The sequence below is a fragment of the Diospyros lotus genome, chromosome 3 (assembly GCF_014633365.1).
Source record: "Diospyros lotus cultivar Yz01 chromosome 3, ASM1463336v1, whole genome shotgun sequence".
Classification (NCBI taxonomy): domain Eukaryota; kingdom Viridiplantae; phylum Streptophyta; class Magnoliopsida; order Ericales; family Ebenaceae; genus Diospyros; species Diospyros lotus.
The window spans coordinates 30,685,539-30,701,995 of record NC_068340.1 but is presented as its reverse complement, the minus strand read 5'-3'; the positions used below and the strand labels follow the sequence as shown (position 1 = coordinate 30,701,995).

Below are 16,457 nucleotides of genomic sequence, written 5' to 3'. Positions count from 1 at the left end.
AAACACTCTCGCCTTGATTGAAAATTTTCAAAAGTTGTCATTGCCTTGCCCACTGCTATCTCATTTCTCCATGGTTGTCGATACAACCACCGACCACCATTACTTTTACCTTGTCACCATTGCCTCACCGTCTTGCCTCGCCTAATCACCTCTCTGACTGTTACTAAGGCGAGGTGAGGTGACGACAGCGAAGTGATAGCAGTGTGGTAAAGACAAAGGCAATTAGTGGTTGCATCGGCAACCATAGAGAAAGGAAAGAGGAGCAGGCAAGACAATGACGGTTTGTAAAAATTTGCAATTGGAGCTAAAATAGTATGGTCTTTTTAGCATAATTCGATAAGCCCCTCGATACTTTTGGGTATTCGTACGAAGTCAAATGAGTTTTGTATTTTATTTGTGTATGAATTAGGACTGGACTCCTTGCGATATTTATGCGAAGGACAAGGCAAGATTTCATGTGCGTGCGTGTGTATATAAGCATCTCGGATGGGAGCCGTTGATAAGCCAAGAATCTGAGGTCTGTAATTAACCTTCACACACGTAGCTTCGCCCCGGAAACCTGCTCGGACTTCAACGGGAAACTCACCGGCCGGCGGCGATGCCAACAAGTGAAGTGGGTAAGGACACAATTCATCTCAATCTCAGCAAGTAGCTAGTTTTCGGGTTGGGATCGACCTTCGTTTCTTACTCGGGTCTTGCTGCTATGTGCATTTTCTTGACTGATGTCTGACCCGGTATTTTCGGGAATACCTGGTGCGACTAATCGGAGCCATCGGTTCCTTCGGTCCTACTTTTGATGAGTTTATAGACGCTTCCTATTCGCGTGGACTTACACTTTATCAGGAAAATCGCCGTTACAGTTATGTGATCTATCTTTTGTATACTTGCAGGGTGGAGTGATTTACAAAGGGAAGATTGAAGAAAGCAAACGACGGCCCCCGGGTCCGTGATTCTAGAGGTCTCGCAAGAAGCCATTTGGAAGGACGGAAATTTTTTCTTCAACATTTTCTTTCCATTTTCTACTTTTCTTGTTTTGATCTTAATTTCGGTGGGTGAGAGAGAACGATGGCCTGTTTCCATTGGGCGCAGCCCTCTGTTCGTCACTCGCCTTCCTCTCCTCAAACCCTAGCTTCTAGATCTCCATCTCCATCCCCGAAGCGACGTAGCTTCGCCGACGGAGCTCTCGTCTCCCATTACATTCACGGAATGAACCGGTCGGCTCTTTTTGGACAAAAATTCTATCGCTCTAAATCTTCTCTTTACCCCAAAACGATCAAACGAGTTTGCAGAGCCAGCCTGGAGGCATTCTCCGACGAAGAATTCTCGAAACAGATTCGAGAATTGGCCGCCAGATTCCAGATATCCAATGATGATGAGCATAATAACTTGAATTCAGACTCCGTCGCTGATTCTGCAGATATTATTCGGCGCATCGACTTTGCGGCGAGTCAAAGACAGTTTGATCCGCTAGAGCCTCCGGATTGGGCGGCGAGGGAAACGATTCTGGCGAGCATCGAGCGAAGAGCGAACAGCGTGGAGCTACCGCTTTCGCTGCGGATGATAAAGAGGAAGAAGCAGTGGCAGGAAGGCTTCAGAGAAGCCGGCGAATCCGCTTGTTGCTCCTTCAAGAAGGCGTTCTCCTCGATGGTGTTCATAATTAGGGAGCTACATAGCTTCGCTCTACGGATGAGAGAGAAGCATTTCTACGAAGATTTGCAAGAGATTTTGCTTCGCGTACAGAAGGAAATGAACGCCTCCTTCGTCTGGTTGTTTCAGCAAGTTTTCTCTCACACCCCAACGCTAATGGTTTACGTGATGATTCTGCTGGCAAATTACAGTGTCTATTCCATGACCAATAACGCCGCCGCCGGGGCGTCCCTGCCGCCGGCTTCTGTATTTCAGAGCCAGATTCAAAGCCACGAGGAACACAAGTTTGATTCTCGGGCGGCCAAGACGTTTTCGGTGTCGTCTTCGAGCGGGAAGACAACCTCAATCGGCGGAAGCAATGGCGGGGGCGGGAAGTTCCGGCCGGTGGCGAGCGGCACAGACGGCGATGGCCGGTCTGATGGCTCCCAAAATTCGCTTAATTTCCCCGGGACCATAGTTCCCAACGAATCCATCGGCAACGCATCAACGAGGGAAGACAAGTCGGTTTCGGGACAAGAAATGGGGGGACAGGAATTGAGATTGTGGAATTCCATTATGGATGAAGTTAAAGCAATGCAAACCGGTTCGAGAGACGATTTGTTGGATCAAGAAACCGTTCGGAGGTTTGTTTCGCCGGTGACGGCCAAGATTGAATCAGATGACTATGCAGATTACTTCAGAACCGAACTTCTGTATCAATCTGTTCTGGCTCGAGAGCCCTATAATCCTCTCCTCCTCGCCAATTACGCTCAGTTCCTCTACCTCGTCGCTCGCAACTACGATAGGTACGATTTTGAATCAAATTCCTTCAATTGCATTAATTTCTTCGTCAACCTCCTGGTTGCATGGACGGGGGAAGAACGTTTCAAGGATTTGGCATAATTACACTTTGCCCCCATATTATGGACTCATCCTCGCTTTATCCACAACCTTAGGAAGACTGAAGAGTAACACATCGACTCAGGCATTATAAAATTAGATTTGACTGTGGAAAAAAATATTTTGGTCATTCGACAAAGTCATGTTTTGTGGATATTAATTAATAATTGGAAGGGTCTATGATTGTTATACTTTGGGGCTTAAACTAGGGGTAGAAATGATTAAGTCATTATGGGAGGGGGGATTCAAAGTGTAGTACTTTTTAAGCCTAGTCTGTCCTTTAGTTGAAAACTAAAGATATGGGGAATATGTGGTCTAGTTTCTCTCAGCATCAAGCAAATAATGTATGCAGCAGCTAACTTTGTACGTAAATAATATTAAAATGATTTTTGTTTCGTATAAAATTTCATGATTTTGTTTTGGATTGGAGCAGGGCGGAGGAGTACTTCAAGAGAGCGGTGGAGGCTGAGCCGCCGGACGCGGAGGCGATGAGCAAGTACGGGAGCTTCCTGTGGGAGGTCAGGAAGGACACGTGGGCCGCCGAGGAGAGGTTTCTGGAAGCGATCTCCGCCGATCCCAGCAACACCTATTACGCCGCTAACTACGCTCACTTCCTCTGGAACACCGGCGGCGACGACACCTGTTTTCCCGTCGAAACCAACCCAGCTTAAAAAAATAATAATAATAAAAAAATAAAAGAAAAATACACAATGAGAGTTAAAAATAGTGATAGGGGTAGTATCGAGAATTTAGGTTTTTTTTTTTTTTTTTTTAACCCTTTCTAAGACATCTCCGAATCTGATGTGAATTTTTGTTTTCTGAAAATTTGAAGCAAGTTACATAAAACTGTTGCAACTGTAACTCAGTTAGCGTGCAAATGTGAATTGCAATCACCACAATTTTCTTTTTAACTCTTGAATTGTATTGTTTTTTTTTTTCTTTTTGATAATATCTTTTATTTGACTTGTGAAACAAAAATATGAGTAAAACATAAAATTTAAATACAAACATTAAACTCATCAACCATATTTAAAAATCTTGTTTCATTCATTTACAAACCAAGCAAGATAGGATGAGACTCATGTCTTCTCTATGAACTTTTATTGTAACTTTTAAATTTGGCCTGCAATACCCATATAATTAAAATTATTAAACTTTTGTTGTTTCTTAAATGTGATTATGTAATTTAGCTCGTTTGTATAATTAAATTTAATATTTAATTATAAAAATTAAGAAGATTGAAGACAATTTTATATTTAAATAGTATGGAGTCAATAGTAAGCAAAAATACTCTTTTGTCAATATCGTTTATAGAAATTTTAATGTTAAATATATATATATATATATATAACAATATTAAAAGTATTCATCAGGTGATATAGTTAAATGCTAAGTTTTTTTTTTTTTTTTAAAAAAAAAATAACTATTGTGACACTATTTTTTTTTACAAAAATAAATTTAAATTTCACAGTAATTACAAAAACGCAATAATGGATATAGAAAATAACTCTTTAATAGATTTATCACGTGGCAGGAGATAAAAGGAAAGGAATGGCCTGAGGTCGCATCTAATAGCAACTTTGAGAAACACATGGAGGTGGAGTGCATGCATACAAAGGCATAGTGTGCGTAACTCCCACAATATGTAGTATTGTGTGTGGCTGCCTGTGTAAAAGGATGATTCAGCAATTGGGGCAAATCCCCATTGTAGCTTGTCCTGTTGAAGAGATTGCCTAAACATAGATGTCAACTGCTTTTTAATGTGAAGTTTGCAGGGGTGTTTGATTATGCTAATTTGTATATTTTCCCCTAATGCGGAACATAAAAGACCCATAATTAGAGAGTAATCCGATAATGTTGTCATGTGTCAAGTTGAGCAAACCCAACTGCACAACCATTAAAAAAAAAAAAAAAAAGAAGCATAAACCCAACCCACATACCCAACTACATGGTCTACATTATTCATTAAATTAATTTTGCTTATATATGAATGTTGTTGTTACTTATTATTAAAAAATTATTAAATAGTTTTTTTTTTTGGATTAAAAAAATTTATTTTTCTAAATCGATTAAGACGTTTGAAGATTTAGTTAGGAGGACAGCAATGACAATAAAAAAAGAAGAAAGAAAAGGTTACAACAGTTGAAGCCCAAGAAGTGTTTCACAGTTGAGCCAACTAGCCCAAAGGTTACTCGATTGGGCTTTCCGTTGTTTTGTTCTGTAATAAAAACAAGATTGTTCTTAAAAAAAAAAAAAAAAAGGCAAAATTATTTATTAGCGATTAAAAGATTAGAAGGTTGAACACTCCAAAATGGTAAGTTTAGTGGGGGGATAGTCTTGCATTGAGACTCATACCTCCGTCTCGGTGCTAACAATTAGGTTAGGTAGTCCAGGCAGGCAGGCTATTGTGATTCAGGAGAGATTAATGAATGATAATTAAAGGTACTAGACCTGATTAATTAATTTAAACTGAATTATTATTATTATTATTAGTATAACAGAGTGCACGGCGACGTGGAGGTGGAGGTGGAGCTAGAGGCACTCTGCTTCGGATTTGTTCAGCCCAATACGGGCATGGCCTGATACACTCATGCCTACTCGCCGCCGTGTTAAGTTGGTGCTTCCCGACGGCCACCGTCGTAAACGACAACTGTGCAATCTGCATCACCCAATCCTCTATCATCCAATGCAGCAGACACGCGTCAAAACCATAACCAGACTCCAGCCTTAAATATCTCCCCTTCCCGCTCTCCCCTCGAAAAATCTTTCCCTTCATTTCCATTCCACTCACAAGTCCCCCACAAGCTGCTCTCTTCTTCATCCATGCCCCTACTCGGCCCTTAGTTTCATCGCTCTCCTCTATCCAACGCACGACAATGAGAGCTCTTCTCATCTCCCTCCCCTCCGATTTCCGATCGGTCCCGAAGCAAAACCTCTCAATTCACTCAAAATTTCTATGCTCCAAGGCGCCGGAATTCCAGTTCCGCTTTCTTTCTGCAGGGCGCACCGGAATTGGATCCGTCGCCGTCCGGCGGAGAGGCGTTGGGAAGGTATGGGCGGAGGTGAAGTCGGAGCCGTACGACGTCGCTGATTCGAAGTCGGTGAAGTTAGAGGACGCCCTCGGCAGCGTCGTTTTCCGGCAGGACGGTGACGATGGCGACGTCGTCGATGGCTTGGACGGTGTCGCGGTTCCCTGGTGGGAAGAGTTTCCGAAGCGTTGGGTTATTGTGATCCTCTGTTTCTCCGCCTTTCTGCTCTGCAATATGGATAGAGTAAGTAGTGATTTCTCGCACAATTATGCATCCTTTTTGTGATTGTAGTGTCGATTCATGTGAATTAAGGATGAATATCTAGATTTCTATCTGTTTTGTACAATTAGGACCCTGCTAGTAAATTGTTTGAAGAATTTGATTTTTGCTCTCAGTTAGAAATTTTTGAATAGGTCGCTTTTACTTGTTTTGGCAGGTAAACATGAGCATTGCTATACTTCCAATGTCCCAAGAGTTCAACTGGAATCCAGCAACTGTTGGCTTAATACAATCTTCTTTCTTCTGGGGCTACCTTCTCACTCAGGTAAATAATGATCTTTTCCAAACTTTCTTCAATCATCAACTGGCTTCTTCCACACTTTTCAGTGACACTAATGCTTTTCTGGAAATAGGATTTATAGAAGGGAAAGTCAAAGGCAGAAGGATTTAGTTTTTTTTTTCTTCATGTGGTTAGATTGTTTGAGTAACTGAATAGATATATATAGACTTTGTTGATTTGGCTATCTATTGAAAGAAGACATTGCCATAGAAACAATTTCATTTTCCTGCCATTTACTCTCCCTTGAAGATTATAGTTTTCAACTTCACAAACATTTTTTACTCCAAATCTGTGCAAGAGCAAATTGTACTTAGTTGTTGGAATGAAGAATAAATAATTTCCTGTACTAAAATCTTTTATTCATTCCCTAAATTGGGATAATAAGCTCAGGTCGCTGGAGGTATTTGGGCAGACACCGTTGGGGGAAAAGCAGTCTTGGGATTTGGTGTGGTGTGGTGGTCTATTGCCACTGCTCTAACACCCTTTGCTGCAAGGGTTGGTTTACCTTTCTTACTTGTGGTTCGTGCCTTCATGGGTATTGGCGAGGTTAGTTACGTAATTCACACTTCCCTCTTGTGTTTTATTCCCCCCACATATGTTGGATAAGAATTTAATTTTGTAATTCTATGTTGCCCCCATATTTTGAATTCTAGGTGTAATTTTATTACCTGGCGAATTGATCATGCTTATATCAGAGTGGTTTTGTCTTCTATTTTGGCCTTTTCAGGGTGTTGCCATGCCTGCTATGAATAATCTCCTATCAAAATGGGTTCCTGTAGGAGAGAGGAGTCGATCATTGGCCTTCGTTTATAGTGGAATGTACCTTGGATCTGTAACTGGGCTGGCATTTTCGCCTTTATTGATTCATAAGTTTGGATGGGCATCTGTCTTCTACACCTTTGGTTCTCTAGGAACAGTTTGGTTTGCAGTTTGGCTAAACAAGGTAACTGTGAAATCGACATGTCCCTTTTCCCTTAAAAAATGAATTTTTGATGCAAAGTCTATGGAGCTGGTTCTACATTCTTATTTCTTTTTTTGTAGTATGAATATCCAGACCTTCGGCCCAACTAATCCCCATGAGCTCATGCGCACTTTTATTTCTTCTCATTTTCAGTTCTTCTCCAGAAACGATATTTTCTTACTTATTTTTGAGTATCTTACTCTTTTTCCATATCGGGGTCTCAATGTAGGCACACAGTTCACCACTTGAAGATCCTCAATTGCGGTCTGCAGAAAAGAAGTTAATTCTTAGCAGCAGCAGCATATCGAAGGAGCCTGTTAAATCAATACCTTGGAGATTAATCTTATCAAAACCACCTGTGTGGGCCTTGATAGTGTCTCATTTCTGTCACAATTGGGGAACATTTATTCTTCTCACATGGATGCCTACATACTATAACCAGGTAGACTTTTCTTTTCCCTTGACTTTGTTGGCATTTGCTTTTCTATTCTGTAGCAATGAAATAACTTTACAAGGTTTACAGTGTCTTCAGGATTGTTTTATGTAAGGTTATTTCGTGACCCATAAGAACATTAAAGTTGTTATGCTCTGCTGATCATGATAAATCTCTAAAATCACAAATACTTTAGTTACTTGTCTGCATGCAAGGGAAAGCAACGGTAGAAATCTCAAGAAGGTAGTTACTTGTCTGCATGCATGTAAGGTTATTTCGTGACCCATAAGAACATTTAAGTTATTATGCTCTGCTGATCATGATGAATCTCTAAAATCACAAATACTTTAGTTCCTTTTCTGCATGCAAGGGAAAGCAACCGTAGAAATCTCAAGAAGGTAGTGACTTAGGCAAGATCAAGCAAGAAGGAAAATGATTGAAGGAAATTCTAGATTCAATTTACAGTAAAAACGCACTTGCCTCTGAGTCCCAACTTTGCCCATCCATTTGGTTTTGATCGCAGAAACTTTTGTTTCACAGGACTCCCATTTATGTGTTGCCTGTTGATCTTGACTTTGTTCATGAACTGCACAGAGAATTTCTATTGCGTGTTACTTGTCGCTCAATCTACTAGTCTTTTGACTTTTGTTCAGCAATATTGCAGCTAAAGCTGTAGTTTCTTTTGTCCTTTTTTGTTTGCAAGAATGTTTGGAGTAGATATCCTATGCTGATATATCCTTTTGCTTCAAGTTTCTTGAGATCTTGCAGAAGGAATTTCAAATTTTAATTACAGACTTTAATTAGATTTCCTTTTTTAATTAAATTCTACCACAGGTCTTGAAATTCAATCTGACTGAATCTGGGCTTTTCTGTGTGTTGCCCTGGCTTACAATGGCATTTTCTGCAAACCTTGGTGGATGGATTGCTGATACACTGGTGAGCAGAGGCTTATCTGTGACCACTGTTCGCAAGGTATAGCTCAATTTTATTGGTATTCTTGGTGGCTGATACATGCTGAATGACTCATTGCTTCGTTTTCTGTTTTATGAAACTTTTTCTGAGCAACATCCCTTACTCTGAGATGAGAAGCACATGTTAATTCTTCATCCATTATGGTAGGCAAACTAGCACAGACCCTACTGCATGGGATGTTTTGGATCCATTTTTGTTCTCAAATGCATTCAAACCGTACCACCGATGGACCTGTCATTAGTAATACGTTGCTCATTCCCCCCCCCCCCCTCCCAACACACACACACACACACACACACACAACTACCAACTATAAACTGCTACTTAATGCAGACTAGTTTGTTGGAAAGTGGCAACAAGAAAGCTGCTCAGGGTGTTTCTGTTGATGCAACCGCGGATAACTTTATTCCATCTCTGTTGGTTTTTTTCTGGAAACATTGTTTGGACTAAGGAATGATGCTCTTGGTAATTGTTTTTGCAGATCATGCAGAGCATTGGATTTCTAGGTCCTGCTTTTTTCTTGACTCAGTTGAGCCATGTTGATTCTCCTGCAATGGCTGTTCTATGCATGTCTTGCAGTCAGGTACGTGATCCATGATACTCTTGGAATGTTATTATGAATCTAGTAGAAATTCTTGTCATTTCTTGGGAAGATAGCACTTCAGATGTTTTATCGGTTTACAGCTCACGCTCCTTCAGGCGATCCTTTTTTAAAAAAATAAGTGAGAATCTGGTTTTTCTGTGTTATCGGCATCTGAAAGCCCCATGCAACTTCCACTTTCAAATTCATTATGCATGTGATTTTCTATTAGCTGCTGTATCACTAAGAATTATGCTTGTGGAGGTGACCCCGATTGGGTACTTTTTCCATTTGGTAGATGATAGGAGGAAATTTCTTAATCCACTTGATTTCCGAACAACTCTGTTTCTTCATGACATGCGGAAAACCTTCTCTCTTAGAATGATCCACAAACAATTGTACTTGTGTTTTTCCATACAATTTTGAGATTCATTTGATTCAAGTGGACCTCGGATTTTCTTTCCACTATTCTTCCTTTCCTTCAGACGGGGATTTCCAGTTTGGTATTGATGTCCTTTTACAGCACCACAGCTTTTTATTAAAAAAATTATAGTAGTGTTTGATTAAGAACAACTTTACTTTTAAAGCACGATTACTTCTTCTAAAAAAACTAGTTGAAGTTACTTTAAATCAAAAGCAATCAACCTCCTGTTTTAAACAAAAAGCACAATCCCTTATAGTTGGACCTGTTATTTTAAAATAAATAGACAATTTTACCTATAACTTTTAAATGTACGTATGTACATACAGAAGGCCATTCACTTTTTCAGCCTCTCTCTCTCCACATTTCAAGGACCATACCGCTTTCCAAGCCAACCCAAGATTTTATATTTCAATTAATTTTAAATTATTTATATATATGCATATATAAAAGTTAACATTGTTAATTTCTTATAAAACTGTTAATAAATAAGTGTGGCTTCATTTATTTATTTATTCTATGTATGGAGAAGAATATTATAAATAGTTCAGGTTCTCTTTGATTCAACATAAAATGTTTTACATTGGAAAATAATTTTTATATAAAAAATTTTGCACAAAAAATTCTTTTTATTGATTTTTTTAAAAATAAAATCTACCTTCAAATGCACAACAATGCTAGTTTTGCGTTTGTATATAAAATATATATTTGGAAACAATGTCTTCCATAGTTTTTGGGAAAAAAAATATTGGTTAGAAAGTGCTTCATGTGAAAAATTATTTCAATATAAACATTATTTTTCATCTTATTTTTATAAAATATTTTACAGAAAAAAATATTTTTATAAAAAAGCCAAAAACTTGAAGATTTGACAATGTTTTGCGTGTATATGTGATTCTTTTTCAAAATAGTAAAGAGTTCAGTTTTGGTATCAAAAGGGAAAAAAAAAACTTACCAAAATTTTATTGCATAAAATATATTTCCGCCAAAACAAATGGAGTTTTAGTGTAAAATATTTGTTGAAAATGTTGATTTAATATATATTAGTCTTTTTTTTTTTTAGTTATTTTGCATTCCTGTTAAAAAGACATATCACAACATCATAATGCCAATCCTATCCAAAATCATCGATTTTTCTGATGGTACTAAATCTGCACCTTGATGTTTTCTTCCTGACATGTACAAATTCTATTGTCCTATTAGTATCAGTAAGTTATCTAGAAAATGAAATGAAAATCCCATACAGATTGCATAGGATGTGTTTATATATTAAGCTTGGAAATACAGGTGATTGGCGTTCAAAATAAGCTTGATAAATTCAATTTACAGGGTTAACATCTTCTTTTTGTCTTTTCCTTCTTAAAACAGGGGACTGATGCATTCTCACAGTCTGGTTTATACTCAAATCATCAAGATATTGCTCCTCGTTATTCCGTGAGTATTATTAGTGCTCTGTCCTATAAATGGCTCTTTCAGTTTTTACTTCTTCAGCGTGATGAGTGAATCAGTTGTGGTGTCATGCCGATATAATTTGCAGGGTGTATTGCTTGGTCTATCCAATACCGCTGGAGTCCTGGCGGGTGTTTTCGGAACAGCTGCAACTGGTTACATTTTGCAACATGGTATGTCTTACATCCTCGTGTCATTATACTTCAAATTAAAGTCAGAATTACATATATATGCATTATGCCATTGAACTCTCGATTTTAGACTGCCTATCTATAATCTATTAATTAGTTCCCGAAATCAGTCATTTGAGGAATCCGGCTTCAAAGCTTTGCCAACGTGGTCAGTGGATATTTACATTTACGTGTATATTCTTGTCTGAGCTATACTGTCTTTTTTGCTTAGTTAATTTGGTGAAGAACACAGTGGACGAGGTCAAACCTACCCCAGTTTTAGTGAATATATTGGTTCAGCTACCTCATGAGTGTGGCCAACGTATATCTAGGAACTGTACATTTAGTCCCTTCCCGGGACAAAAATCATGTGGCGGCACCTGCCTAGTTGTGCTGGATTCTAGACCATGGATTTTGACCAAGTTTAGTTGCTTTTAGGCTTGAAATTGCTGGAGGAGGGGGGGTGTGGTTGTTGGATCATTTACACACCATTCCACTCGTAAGGCTGATCTGGGCTGGTTTTTCAGGTTCGTGGGACGATGTCTTCAAGGTTTCAGTCGGGCTCTATTTGGTTGGAACCGTGGTGTGGAATCTGTTCTCAACCGGTGAGAAAATATTGGATTAGGTCTTGTGAATAGCATTCAGCTCTGTTACCACGCGAAGCACCAATCAACCATACTTCCAATCACCGGAGCCAGAAATGGAGAAGGGAGTGGTAAACAATTAGTCCCGACAAATTCAAGCTCCTGTGTCTTGTTTGGATTGAAGAGTTGCTGGAATTTTTTAAACACCAAAGCTAGGTGCTGGAAAACAGAATTAAGTTACACTGAGAAGGCTCATGCTCTGCCTACTACTACATTTCAGCAAGGGGAAGAACTAACAGCCAAAGCAGGATCTTCTACACTTCATATTAAACACCAATACACAGCGATTTGAGACCGTTAATTAGCGAAACATCTTTTTCACATCAGAGCTTGAACATTGTAATATTCTATTCTTTTGTGAAAGACCAAAAAAGGGGGGAAAAAAAAAAAGATTGGGTATCAGAATGCCCGTACATGATCTTGTAAATTGCTAATTGTACTCGAAAGACCTAAATTGAGGAGAAGAATTAGTGGAACTGTTTCTAAGGGTGGTTTAGGTTCTGGTAGGCATTTACTTGGTTGAATAGTCTGTTATTGAGTGTTTAGGTCACTTCTTAATTTTTTTTCCTTTTTAACGAAATAAATATTGTTTTCATAAGATTATGTTTAATTATGTCTTCTGGTACTGTTCCATAAAATTGTCAAATTAATAGCGGAAATTGCAATCCATTTCAGTTGGTCAAATTAAGCAGCCAAACAATCGAGAACACTTGAGAGAGAGAGAGAGAGAGAGAGAGAGAGAAAGTATGTGACAAAGGTCGTAAATACAGATGAAACAACCACTACGCCCTTTTGACCCAGTTGTCTTCGTACCCCAAAACACGAAAACACCCTTCCTCCCCTATGCCCCCGACCGCACGTGGGTGCAAGTACACCCGAAGCCCATTCTTCATGAACAGCGTCAGCGACATCTTCTGCTCCACCCGGTGACCCGGAACCGCCGATAGCCGGTACCGGAGCAGCACTGCCGACGCCACCGACTTCATCTGCAGGTACGCCAAGTCCTTCCCCAGACAAGTCCTTGGACCGGCGTTGAACGCCACGAACCGGTACCCGTCTTTGGGCGGTTCAAACCGGTCCCCTCCGGCCGACAGCCACCTCTCCGGTCTAAACTCCATGCAGTCTTCCCCCCATATAGTCTCCATCCTCCCCACCGAGTATATCGAGTACGTCACCGTCGAACCTGCCGGAACCCGAGTGCCGTCCGGCAAAACGTCGTCGTAAACCACGTACTTGAAGTCCTCAGGCACCGACGGGTACAGCCTCAGCGTCTCCGCCAATGCCGCCTTCAGATAAACCAGCCGGTCCGCTTCGTCGAAGACCAGAGGGTCTTCGACCCATTTTCGTGGATCTTCGCCACGGGTTTCTCGGAGAACGGCCGTGATTTCGTCGATGATCTTTCTTTCTACTCGTGGGTTGTTCATGACCAGCCAGAAGAACCAGCTGAGAGCCACGGAAGAGGTGTCGCGGCCGGCGAGTACGAAGTTCAGAGCGATGCGCTTGAGAACGGAGCTCGGGAAAAGATTGCCGTCGACATCTCGCTTCTTCATGAACCGGGACAAGAGATCGTCGGACGGCGTTTCTTTTCTGTCTGATAAAGCTTCGGACATGTAGTTTTCAACGACGTCGAGGCTCTTCTTCAGTCTCAGTTCGGCTCCGAAGCCGAGAACCTTCTTCAACCTCCATAGAAAACCCGGGTAAAGCAAGCGTTGCAGAGTCGCTTCTGTGGCGGAATCAAACGCTATGGAAAACGGATTATCCGGCAGCTCCGGCGAGAGCGTTTCCGGGTCCTTCCCAAACGTGAGTCCACAAATATTATCAAATGTCAACCGAAGCAACAAATCCTGTAAATCAACCGAAGTTTTCTCCGTTGAAGCCTTCTCCAAAATCCGCCATAGCCGGGTCTTGATGGTGCGGTTCACCCACCGGGACATGGCTTGCCGGAGCGTCCGGGTCGTGAACTCGAGAGCCGCCGTCTTCCGCTGCATCAGCCACGTTTCTCCATCGCTGTTAAAAATCCCTTGGCCCAGCAGATCATGGAAAGCGGTTTGCCAAGTTGGCCCTTTCGGGTAATTCTCGAACCGGGTTCGGAGAATATGCTCGATGTTTTTCGGGTGGCAAGTAACGGTATAAAATCCTTGCCTCCGCGCAAGAAAAGGGATACAGACGGTGCATGTCTGGTAGGTGGCAGCGCAGCCCGTAGCGCGGAGGTTTTCTGCGATCCAGTCGTGGATTCGGCCACGGTTGATGAAGAGAACCGGGAGGCTTCCCACCAACGGCCAGACCTTGGGGCCGGTCAGCTGGCGGGCGAGGAGGTGGAACCAAAGAACATAGGCTAAAGTTGCGGCGGCCACGCTGAAGAGAAGAAATAGAGTTTCCATTGCTGATTTTGTTTCGTTGGCAGTGAATGCATGCAGAGATGTGAAGAGGAAATGAGAGTATATATAGAGTGATGATTGGGGAAAGGGTTTAGGAGAGAGATGTGGTTGGGAAAATTGAAGCCAGTTGAAGCCGGATTATACGGCTGTTTGGTTGATGATGGGAGCTGTGTAGAGAAACTGGGAGAGACAATCGATCTTGAGTTAACAAGCACCGGAATTAAGTAGCTAGGGGAACTATGTGAATTTGGGTAATGCCTTTAGGATATATTTTTATACCCTTAAGTATAACCTCACTGTTAGTTATAATATTTTTGCAATTATAAAGTATTAAACAGTATCTGTTTATCAAAAAGGTAATAAATATTTATAATATGAATATATATATATATATATAGTTTTCTGATTTTTAAAACAAACTGACACCATATAATTCACTAATTTCCACCATACCATTCATTTGAAAGTTGAAACCCAACTCAAAAAATATACCCAAAATTTTAAAGAGTTTGTGTATCTTTTGTATTTATACTTAATTATTGTGCCCCCCCCCCGGATATAGAAGAATTAGAAGGCAAATGGAGTGATAAATCTTTGTGCTCTAAGTAATGTGGTTGATTTGATTTGTATATTGTTACGTGTATTTGAGAAAATTGTATTTATTCATTATACAGACTTAAAAAGATGTGATTAGGAACACTCAGTTATTAAAAGAAAAATCAAAGTAATAATAATAACCTTACAAACTTAAACCCATAAGCGAGTGGTTGGATAGAAATTGGTTCAGCGGCAATGAGAAAGAAAGCCTGAAAAGATGAATGGAAGGAAAAGTGAAGGAGACGCTGAAGAAACAGAGAGCAGAGCACAGCACACGGTTTTGACTCCTCGTATTTACAAACACTACTACTACTACTACTCACAGACCCATTCCACGCGACCCCCATTCATTCATTCATTCATTCATGTATGATGTATCCATACATGTACCCATTCATGTTCATACTTTTTTGTAGTTATAAATTATTCGATATGACATATATATATAAGTTAAGTTAGAGGTGATAAACCAGCGTACGTCTCCCACCATGTCCATGCCTGCTGGCTTCAGGTTCTGTTTTTATACTCTTAAACTTTATAATTAAAAATGAATGCTAATATAATACATACATACATGCTGATATAAATGTATGCCCAGACCAGGTTGAAAGTACAGTTTTGATATATAAATCTGTGAAAATCATTTTTTTTTCCATTTTATTACTTTATTGTAAAATTGGTTGAGGCTTATAATTTATCCAAAAAATTACGAATATAATTTTCCTTGAATCCCAAGATTGTTAGGAACTGTGTATTTGTATGGTTTCTTGGGCTCATAGGCCCGCATTAGACCGCGCAGCAGCCCAAGCCTTAATTCATCATAATCAGCCCAATGGTCCTCATTACAGAATTGGAGGCCTACTGTGTACTGCCACGTGTCAAACTCACAGCCATCCCCACCCGGATTAACCGTAATTCTATCGAGTAATAAAATTATTTAAAAATTAAAAATACTGCACTAGACCGTCCGGCCTAATCTTGACCAATCTCCAATGGCCCAACCTAGGCTCATCTCTCATGGCCTAATCTTGGCCTGGCCTTGGTCCTATACCAGCCTGTAGCAGCTTAACTCTCAATTACATTAATGAGGATCTTGTCGATACCATACTGTCACCTCAAAACCCCCCATTGGTGTCGAATACTTAGGCTCATCACCTGCAAATGCACGACGCATGCATGAAAGATGACGACTCATCCTCCTATATCAATCACCTCTTTTCAGAGCCAAGATATATTATGTTCTCTGACTTATCAATACATTACCATTTCTTTACCCTCCCATTCACTCGAGCGTCGGAGTGCTTGTAGGTACTAGCCGTCTCTGGACGGACTCGTCGTCAGAGTCCGCTGCCGTTGCAATCCCGTCTTCGAGAGCTCCTTTTAGTCGGGAAGGAACACTGCATCTTATTTAAAAATAAGATAAAATTTAAAACAATGATTAACATCACCTTTTATTTATTTATATATTTATGATGTTATTATTTTGCACTGTGTGATTCTACGTTTATAAATTTATGTGTCCATATACTGATGATCTAAACTCAATCAAAATAAGAGGTTGAAGCGTTGACGTTAATTAATTAATTGGCTTGGCTTTGTATTATGTATCGTGTGACATGTCAATTAAAATAACAGATTCTACATTTATGAATGTTAGTTCATGTTTTTATTTGTCTCCATAAAAATGATTAAAAACGTTTGGTTCCATAAATTTTACCTTTCACAATTGATTAAAAAC

General features: G+C 40.1%; 3 protein-coding genes across 6 annotated transcripts; 2 read left to right on the top strand and 1 right to left on the bottom strand.

The window, feature by feature from the left end:
- The first annotated feature begins 434 nt into the window (after positions 1-434).
- LOC127796258 (uncharacterized) lies at positions 435-3,437 on the top strand. Its single transcript, XM_052328311.1, has 3 exons — positions 435-617; positions 891-2,432; positions 2,960-3,437. The coding sequence occupies exons 2-3, from the start codon at positions 1,066-1,068 to the stop codon at positions 3,195-3,197; spliced, it is 1,605 nt and encodes a 534-aa protein (XP_052184271.1). The 5' UTR covers positions 435-617; positions 891-1,065; the 3' UTR covers positions 3,198-3,437.
- A 1,646-nt stretch (positions 3,438-5,083) lies between these two features.
- On the top strand, positions 5,084-12,120 carry LOC127797582 (probable anion transporter 1, chloroplastic). Of its 4 annotated transcripts, none has more exons than XM_052330608.1 (10): positions 5,084-5,805; positions 5,992-6,099; positions 6,500-6,660; positions 6,842-7,057; positions 7,305-7,517; positions 8,343-8,480; positions 8,962-9,063; positions 10,850-10,915; positions 11,019-11,103; positions 11,628-12,120. In XM_052330608.1, the coding sequence occupies exons 1-10, from the start codon at positions 5,403-5,405 to the stop codon at positions 11,723-11,725; spliced, it is 1,590 nt and encodes a 529-aa protein (XP_052186568.1). In that variant the 5' UTR covers positions 5,084-5,402; the 3' UTR covers positions 11,726-12,120. The 4 variants fall into 4 exon arrangements, with proteins under 4 accessions (XP_052186568.1, XP_052186570.1, XP_052186569.1 ...); XM_052330610.1 differs by having other exon boundaries at positions 5,089-5,753; positions 6,505-6,660; XM_052330609.1 differs by having other exon boundaries at positions 5,091-5,798; positions 6,505-6,660.
- A 373-nt stretch (positions 12,121-12,493) lies between these two features.
- On the bottom strand, positions 12,494-14,349 carry LOC127797581 (cytochrome P450 86A1-like). Its single transcript, XM_052330607.1, has one exon. The coding sequence runs from the start codon at positions 14,123-14,125 to the stop codon at positions 12,527-12,529; it is 1,599 nt and encodes a 532-aa protein (XP_052186567.1). The 5' UTR covers positions 14,126-14,349; the 3' UTR covers positions 12,494-12,526.
- Between the last annotated feature and the right edge of the window lie 2,108 nt (positions 14,350-16,457).

Excerpts from the sequence above, each read along its gene's own strand:
- LOC127796258 (XM_052328311.1), top strand. The coding sequence starts at position 1,066 with ATGGCCTGTTTCCATTGGGCGCAGCCCTCTGTTCGTCACTCGCCTTCC. Across the intron at positions 2,433-2,959 it reads GTCGCTCGCAACTACGATAG|GGCGGAGGAGTACTTCAAGA; the intron begins GTACGATTTTGA and ends GGATTGGAGCAG.
- LOC127797582 (XM_052330608.1), top strand. The coding sequence starts at position 5,403 with ATGAGAGCTCTTCTCATCTCCCTCCCCTCCGATTTCCGATCGGTCCCG. Across the intron at positions 7,058-7,304 it reads TTGCAGTTTGGCTAAACAAG|GCACACAGTTCACCACTTGA; the intron begins GTAACTGTGAAA and ends GTCTCAATGTAG. Across the intron at positions 10,916-11,018 it reads ATATTGCTCCTCGTTATTCC|GGTGTATTGCTTGGTCTATC; the intron begins GTGAGTATTATT and ends TATAATTTGCAG.
- LOC127797581 (XM_052330607.1), bottom strand. The coding sequence starts at position 14,125 with ATGGAAACTCTATTTCTTCTCTTCAGCGTGGCCGCCGCAACTTTAGCC.